This window comes from Cariama cristata, unplaced genomic scaffold, assembly GCF_000690535.1.
Source record: "Cariama cristata isolate BGI_N322 unplaced genomic scaffold, ASM69053v1 scaffold44614, whole genome shotgun sequence".
NCBI classification, from domain to species: Eukaryota; Metazoa; Chordata; class Aves; order Cariamiformes; family Cariamidae; genus Cariama; species Cariama cristata.
In genome coordinates, this window is record NW_009613271.1 from 1 (window position 1) to 9,001 (window position 9,001).

At 37.5% G+C, this 9,001-nt stretch overlaps 1 protein-coding gene across 1 annotated transcript in view; it reads left to right on the plus strand.

Moving 5' to 3' along the window:
* Positions 1-663: 663 nt before the first annotated feature.
* CDC5L (cell division cycle 5-like) overlaps positions 664-9,001 on the plus strand; it is a gene marked incomplete at its 5' end in the record, with an annotated part of 19,698 nt that continues 11,360 nt past the window's right edge. The window contains 8 exons of the mRNA XM_009698937.1: positions 664-767; positions 1,696-1,857; positions 2,742-2,869; positions 3,710-3,809; positions 4,064-4,282; positions 5,372-5,516; positions 6,012-6,200; positions 7,698-7,846. Of these exons, the coding sequence (XP_009697239.1) occupies positions 664-767; positions 1,696-1,857; positions 2,742-2,869; positions 3,710-3,809; positions 4,064-4,282; positions 5,372-5,516; positions 6,012-6,200; positions 7,698-7,846 (1,196 nt within the window). The remainder of the gene's footprint in view (positions 768-1,695; positions 1,858-2,741; positions 2,870-3,709; positions 3,810-4,063; positions 4,283-5,371; positions 5,517-6,011; positions 6,201-7,697; positions 7,847-9,001) is intronic.

Below are 9,001 nucleotides of genomic sequence, written 5' to 3' on the forward strand. Positions count from 1 at the left end.
CATAATGATTCTATGATTCTATGTAATGGTGCATTTTTTTTTTTTACCCAGAGGTTTATAAGCTTTTGGATGAGCACTTTTGGATTTTACATTCTGAACATTAAAGTGATTTATTTTAAGATTTACTTGTAAAAGAGAAACCTGCTATAAAGTTCCTTTATTTCTGTGATGCTTTCTTTTAAGCATATTTCATTGACATTTGCATTAAAATTTTTAAAAAAATATATTATATTGTTTTAGAAAAGCCACCCAGAGGTATCTATCAATTCTGGTTTTTTTTCCAAATGCTGTGTCAGTACCAGATAAACACTTCCCTACCTTTTTATTGCTGTCCTTCAAGGAAGACATACAGAACCTTTAAAAACTGTACGTTAGAGAGCATTCAAAGTTCTGTCAGGTCTGTGAAGTTGGCCACAGTAATCATCACATGTCTTTTTCATTTAATCTTTATTGTTTTCCTTGGCCTTTGAAATACAAATCCTCGTTCATCTTGAGAATAAAATGTGAAAAAGAAGTAGCAGTGATGTGCTGTTTCCACTGGGTCAGCCCATTAGATGAAACCCACCGTGTTCTCCTCTGCTTGAGCTCAAACTTTCTGTTTTGTGAGTTCTTGTGATTCATAATGGTGGTTTTTTGTTTGTTTGTTTGTTGTTTTTTTTAAAGGATGAAATTCTGAAAGCAGCTGTGATGAAATATGGCAAAAATCAGTGGTCTCGTATTGCTTCTTTATTGCACAGAAAATCAGCAAAGCAATGCAAAGCCAGATGGTAAGTGAGAAGTGCCATGTCTGGGAATATGAGATTTATAGTTAGTGGGAATTTAGAAATTACCACAGATTAATTTATGTCCACAGAGGAAGAATAGTTTTAAGATTGTTTGATTTCTGCTATTGTGGATGTTTTGAATTCCTGTTGCTTGAAAGTAATTGAACAAAAATAGGCAAATGTTCTTTTTGCCAGTGACTGCAGTGTTAGCAAATGCAGGATCACTTAAAATTGCGTACATGATTTTTTTTCCCATGTTTACACATTTTTAATCAGTGAGTATTGCCAGTGAATCAGAATTGTAAGATATTAATCTCTGTTAGAGATAATTTTCTAATTTTTCATAATACGAGTTTGTCTTGAGGATAAATGTTTAGAAATTGCACTGTGGAATTTCAGTCTATATAAAAAAGACAGAAGCTTAGAACTAATGCAAATACATCCAGTACAAATCTATTTGAGAATCAGACTTAGTTTCTCAAGTATTGAACTGCACATATTTATTAGAATACTTCTATATAAAGATAACAGTACTGGCACAGTTGAAGATTAGTAAGATAACTGTTGAAGGATCCAGACCAAACAAATCTACCATTTCTGGTACCTTTGATTGTTTTAATTTTTACTTTTCTTTTTGTGGATTGATTTTGTGACTCCTTACTTTGCCAGAAAAGAGATGGGGAAAGGAAGAAGAGGCAATATCTGTATGAAAAGTGGTGGATAAATAATACATTTTAAAGCTCAAACACACATGTCATAAAAGTACTCTGCAGTAACATCCTTTTGTATAGAAGAAACTTGTATGAAATTTGCATGACAAGATTTTGAAATCTCGCTGTGATGATTTGGGTAAACACTGTTCTGAATTAATTCAAGACAAATCAATGGACAGCTTGGATCTGTTATCCTTAATTATTTCACTTTTTAACAGGTATGAGTGGCTAGACCCGAGCATCAAAAAGACAGAGTGGTCACGAGAAGAAGAGGAGAAACTGTTGCACCTGGCCAAGCTCATGCCAACCCAGTGGAGAACCATTGCCCCAATTATTGGAAGAACTGCTGCACAATGTTTGGAACATTATGAATTTCTTCTGTGAGTTACTGTTTTGCTAGAGGTGCATACCAGGAAAATCTGCAGTTTGTTGTAGCAATCTGTCATTCCTGTCTCCCATGGTACTGAAGTATGATGGTTTCAGGTTGACCAAGTCCTTTGGTAAACGTGTCGTTAAAGACTGTTTCCTTTCAGTCAATGTGTCTAGCTTGAAAGAAGACGCTGCTGAAACCTGGGAGAGCAGGCTTGAATATGAGCTAGGTGTATACTTTCTTGCTTCTGGTCTTTCTGGCTAGAGGAGTGTCAAGATTGGTACTTTTTACAGGCTTCCATTTGAGGTTTATTTGGGTATTTCTTGACTGGCTGATCGGCATGAGTGAGTGTGTGAGAGAGAGGGAAAAAAAGGCAGACATACAGACATAAAATACATGTTGAAATGGCTGAATGTGAAGCCGTTATCTCTGTATGCTACAGAGGGTCTCGTTAGGCCATGAGAAGAGAAGGAAAGTACTGTTTTCCCTTGTGAGCTTGCTTAATTCTGGTGTGATTGGTTGAATATAAAAGTATAATGGGAAACACTCAATTGTTTGTTTTGTCACACTGCTTGAATTCTTGTCCTTACTATTAAAGATTACCCAAGGAGAGTTCTCTACTGGTAGCTTTGTCATTATTGTATTTTATATAGTATTTTATTGTTGTAATGTAATACTATGTTGGCTTCTTTCCCTTGTCTAATTTAAGATTATGTAACTGTACCATGTTCATGAATCTTTTCTGCAGTAATTGTATAACAAGTTTATTTTATGGTACCTCGTGCAAGATTACTTTTTTTGATCAGTCTTTGGAGACGTTTAAGGGATGGTTATTATGAGCCTTGAGGGGGAAAACAAAGAGCCACTTGTGCAGTACATACAATGTGTTTTTAGGGACAAAGCTGCTCAGAGAGACAATGAGGAAGAAACTGCTGATGATCCTCGGAAACTTAAACCTGGAGAAATTGATCCAAATCCAGAAACCAAACCAGCCAGGCCAGATCCTATTGACATGGATGAAGGTAAGATACAAGTTTGTTTACCACTTTTGAAAGAAATCCAGTGTATTTGGTTTTTCTTTTTACACAGCCTCTGTACCCTGGGTTTGTTTTGTCTGTCGTCCTCCACCCCATTTGTTCTTATGGCTTTTGTCTTATTTCTGTGTCTGACCAGTCAGTTATACTTTTCCAGTTTTCTTTTCTTTACCTTGGTTTGCTTCCTATCTTCTCATCTGTCTTTGTCATCTCTTGCCATGACTGACTGTGCTTTGACAACTGCTCTGCTTGTTCCCATTCTTAATTCTGTATATTATTCTTTTTCCATCAGCTCATACCTCCCAGGTGAATCGCTGCTGAAGCACAGGACAACTATGTGGCTTTTTTCCTTGCACGTAGCAATGTTTTGAACTAAAACATGAACATTGTTGGTCCACTCATGGAATTTTAGCACTGTTTTTGAACAGTCACAGGTTCACAAATACAGCGCTCTTGAATCTGGATGTAAATGAAATTAACAAGTTCTTTAATATAGTACTTTCCAGTGAAGGTGTAAATGAAATCATAATTTCATTAGTGGATTCAGTTTGCCTCTTTCTATAGATACTTTGATTTACTGAAGAAATTAGTTGAATTATTTTCAACATTAGGCATTTTTTCTTAAAGTCTTCTTTTCATATGGGCAATGATTTATAAAATACATTAGAGCAACTTGGAGAAAATTAGTTTAGCGATCTCGCAGAATGCCTGTGAAAGTGTTGATTCATTCAGCTTTTAAAGATTGCTTTCTGATCTTAATGTCACTTTTTCCCCTTACTCCTATCTTTAAGTGCAAATTCATAGTTGTATTTGTCTGCACTATTGTAGATGAACTTGAAATGCTGTCTGAAGCTAGAGCCCGTCTGGCTAATACACAAGGAAAGAAGGCCAAAAGAAAAGCAAGAGAGAAGCAGTTGGAAGAAGCTAGGTAAGCTTGTGCTTAGTTTCATATATTGGGACTGCTTTTGTTGACTGGAGCATTTACAATGCGTAGTCAGGCACAGCCTTAAGTCATTGCAAAATCTGACTCTTTGATTGTCATTTATGGCAAGAACTTCTTTCTTGTATAAATATGTGCAGCCCTATCACAGCAGTAACTGATTAAAGTAGTACCAGATCTTAGGATACAGGAACCACCTATAGGTATGCACTTTAAATCATGTAGCATTACTGTTGTCTTAGACGGCTTGCTGCTCTCCAGAAAAGACGAGAACTTCGCGCTGCTGGAATTGAGATCCAGAAGAAAAGAAAAAAGAAGAGAGGTGTGGATTATAATGCAGAAATTCCATTTGAGAAGAAGCCTGCCCCTGGTTTTTATGATACATCAGAGGAAAACTACCAGTCTCTGGATGCAGATTTCAGGAAGCTACGTCAGCAAGACCTGGATGGAGAATTAAGATCGTAAGTTTGTGTTGTTAAGTCCTGGAAATGTCTGAAATATAATGTAGGCAGGAGTTATATTTTCCATGGGACAGATACTAGTGAAGGTTGCTTCTGCCTTTTCAGTCTCCTGTATTTCTTATCATTCGACAAGGTCTAGTTGACCTTTTTTCCATGAGAATAAAGTTCCTCATGCACATTATTGCTCTTTAAATGGAAATACTAAGTTTTTTCAAGTTCATTTTGTTTTAGCAGTAGATTATGTGTTTGCAATCCTTGTCCAAGTCATACCATTATTAAGATTGCTTACAGGAGTAGGTTTTACTTGTAGTATTACTTTTGGTGGAACTGTTCTAAAGTAGAATCTCCTTAAGTGCTTAATTTCTCCCTCTCCCTCCAAAAAAAATCCCAGAACATACAGTTGAGAAACTAAATGCCTATCTTCTTTATCAGCAGTATGGCACATATTTAATTGTACAGTTGCATTTCCCACTACTTCTGCCAACTGCTTTTTACCCAGAGAATCGGTCCAGTCTACGTATGATTTGGTTTATTAGCGTGATATCTAATTAATTCTTGCTGTACAATTCTTAGTTCAGAGGGTCTGTCAGGAGCTTCAAACTGCCATGGATTACTAAATTATGACTTCACAGACTGACTCCATCACTGTTTGAAGAAAATACCATTTTCATAAATACTGAAGAGAACTTGATTCCCATATCCCACAAAAAATACTCTCCTTTTAGCAGATGCTGGAGGAAAAGGGACTGCTGACATGCTCTGGTTCTTGCTATCTAAATTCTTGGACTGACTTTTTTTTTCTTTTTCCAGTTGATGCTGCTGATTGTAGCTGAAGCAACCACCTGTTGCCTAATTCCATAATTTAGAACCATTACACTGCTTTGTTGTGTAGGTTCTACTGCAAGATCTGCAGACCATATCTAGTCACTTAACCTCTGCACCACAAGGTGGTTCACTCTTCCTGCAACATGTTTTGTTTCAGCATATCCAATTTTTGATTAGGATACAGTCTTTTTCCTCTTTGCTTGTTTGTTTTACGTTGTAGCTGTTCTGTGTGTTCTAAAATGATTCTCTTATCCATAATGACAGTGAAAGGGAGGGAAGAGAGCGCAAAAAAGACAAACAGCATATGAAACGGAAAAAAGACTCAGACTTGCCTTCAGCTATTCTACAGACCAGCGGAGTGTCAGAATTTACTAAAAAAAGAAGTAAGCTAGTGCTTCCAGCTCCTCAGGTAAGCTGTGCATTGATCAATAAACAACTTTTAAGACCAGTGCAAATCAGTGATTTTGGTTTTATCAAGTGGATCTTGTGGTCATATTTTGTCTTAATATGCCTTGGAATTTTCTCTTTGCTGGAAGACATAAGCTGACCAAATCCAGTAGGTCCGGAGGAAAGATTTATCTCAGAGTGATTTTTTTTTAAAGTAGACTTGGGGGGGAAAGGTCAAGGGAGATATATTATATTATCGTATGTTTGAGCCTTCTTCAGGATGTAAATGGGCTGTATCTTGTGACTGTGGTATTTTAGAAACTGGAGGGGTTTTCTTTGTCTGTTTTGAGCATGGTAAGTGGCACTAGTGCAATACAGATGTGGGAGGGGGCTAATGGTACGAGGAGACTGTATTGTAGTGCTGTTAAAGCAAATGGCAAGTACTTTCTGACAAGCAAATAAGGATTTTGTTTTTGCATTTGATAATGCGTGGTTTGGTATTGTTTTCCTTTTAAAGATATCTGATACAGAACTTGAAGAAGTTGTAAAAGTAGGCCAGGCGAGTGAGATTGCACGCCAGACTGCTGAGGAATCTGGAATTACAAACTCAGCTTCCAGCACTCTTCTGTCTGAATATAACGTTACCAACAACAGCATAGCACTAAGGACTCCCAAAACTCCAGCAGCACAAGACAGGATCCTGCAGGTAGAGTATAAATGTACAGAATGGGCTTTTTGTTTTAGTGCAGTGGTCAACTGAATAGAAAGTGTAAGTATGATAGAAACATTACTTAGATTATGTGCAGTACTGGGGTTTGAACTGGCACGTGGTCTCCAGGACACAGTGAAAGGAATAGAAGCAGATCCACTTTTATATGATCAGTTGTCATCAAGCTTCAAAACACTATAAAACTTTTTTTTTTTTTTTTAATTGTGTGCAACTTTTAGCATTAACCATTCTCCTGGTGTCTTGTATAATTTCTCCTTGTCTTGAGTACATCTCAGCATCAAAGATGTACGTGCTGTTCATGTCCTTAAAGCAGTGTCTTTTATGTTGTTTCCTACTTTATTTTGCTGTTCAGCTTTTATTTCAGTTAACAAGAAGTAATTAACTGCAACAATGCTAGAACATTTTCCTAGTACTTTATTGGCTTAAAACCACTTAAGACAAAGATTGTCAAAAGCCTACCTTTGCAACCTTTGAATTATATTTATGTTGCACTGATTGTGTGTCTGGGTTCTCTCAAAAACTGGTAGCACTGGGTAACGTTTTGTTGGGTGTGGGGAAATGGCTAAATGAAATCAGTGCGGCTAGTGTGTAAAACAAACAAACAAAGCTCCACTCCAACACAAAACAACAAAACCCCTATTTTGGTGATGGGCTATATTTCAACAGTTTTTCTTTCATGATAGGAGAAAAGAGAAAGTTCCCAACTCTACACATTATCACCTAGGTCTCTGTGCAGTGTTTGGAGGAATGGTCATGTTCACCTTCAAATGGAGTACTTTGACATCACGTATAGAATACATGATAGAATATAGGTAGAATATGTTGCAGTATTATGCATATACACAGTTCTGTAGATGAGTTAGTGGTCTTCTGTGAAGCTAATTGCTATATGCAGTAGTTTCATTATCTCAGTTCATTTTCAGAGTGGCTTAATTCTTCATTGTAAAAAGGAAGAATGAAATAAAAAAGTAGAGAGATATTCATAAAAGCCCCAATTGAGTCATGGACCAAGAATCTGAATAGTGAGCATGTCTTTTGGAACATTCTCTTTGACATGCAGTTTGGATAAATTTAATTGATGGTGGATTTCAGAGTGCAAGCGTGCTGCTCCCTCTGAAAATCAGGATCCTTAGGATGACTTGAGTATTCAGTCACTAATAAATCTTTTAGATTTATGGACTATGGCAAAATGAAGGAAGCTGAAACATAAGTAACCCACTCATTTTTGCAACTCCAATTTATAATATATTTTACTGGAAATGAAGATTAAAATTCCTTCACTGGAATAGTAGGGTTTGTAAATACCGATATATGGGTGTTAAAGTTAAGAAGTGTTAAACGTTTTCCACAAACTGATTGATATTCAAATAACTCTTCAGCTGTTCATGCTGCTACTGAATCTGTTAAACATGTATAGTGGAGTGTGACTGTGAAAGTTTTAGTAATGTATTGCATGTGTTGTCTGTTATACAGGAAGCCCAGAATTTGATGGCTCTCACAAATGTGGATACCCCTCTGAAAGGAGGTCTTAACACTCCCTTGCATGAAAGTGATTTTTCGGGGGTAACACCACAGAAACAGGTTGTTCAGACTCCAAACACCGTGCTTTCCACACCCTTCAGGTAAAGCAGACTCCTTTTCTAATGGGTGCTTGACTGGGTACGTACCTACTGGAGATGGGTAGACAGAAAGGATTTCAATGTGTGAAACAGTATGTGACGATCAGTTCTTCAAAACAAATACTAACTCACTTGTAACTCAAGCCCTGGGTGTACAACTTTCTCCTTATCTGTGTCTTTCATAAGCTCAGACACATCATCTTCATCTATATTTATACAGTGTATAGCTCACTGGAGTTTTGGTCCAAAATGAGGCCTTCTGTCGTCTGGAGCAATATAAATTATAATGGAGTAATACAGGAGTATAAATAGTAAGATGGAGTGTCATTCTATATGAGGATCCTAGCCTTTCCAAAGTATTACCTCTGAGTTGAAGGTGTGGGAGGTCCCTTAGCCAAACCCACACTGAATTTTTGAAAAGCTGGAGCAAATATTTTGTAAGCCATATATATCCAAAATAAAATATTTCTTATATGGCCAATCTAAATAGTATGGAATTGCTGGTTTAACTCTTACAGTGGATCCTGAATAAATATATATCCCACAAATGCCAAATACCATACAGCTAAAAAATATTACACTTGGTACAATTTGTCTGTCAATTTTTTCAACTTGGGTTCTAATTTCACTTGTATCGTGCTAGTAGGAAAGGTGGAGAATGAAATAAAAAGCACCTTTATGGCAGCTTTTCAAAAGCAGCTTTATTTTGTTGTTTAAAAGCTGTGTGCAAAAGCCCTGCTCTTTTAATTGGATCTACATCCTGGGTGAAAAACTGACTGGCCGACCGTGCCCAGAGAGTGGCAGTGAATGGAGCTAAATCCAGTTGGCGGCCGGTCACAAGTGGTGTTCCTCAGGGCTCAGTGTTGGGACCAGTTCTGTTTAACATCTTCATTGATGATTTGGACGAGGGGATCGAGTGCACCCTCAGTAAGTTTGCAGATGACACCAAGTTGGGTGGGAGTGTTGATCTGCTGGAGGGTAGGAAGGCCCTACAGAGGGATCTGGATAGGCTGGATTGATCGGCCGAGACCAACTGTGTGAGATTCAACAAGACCAAATGCCAGGTCCTATACTTCGGTCACAATAATCCTATGCAACGCTACAGGCTTGGGGACAAGTGGCTGGTGAGCTGCCCGGCAGAGAAAAACCTGGGGGTGT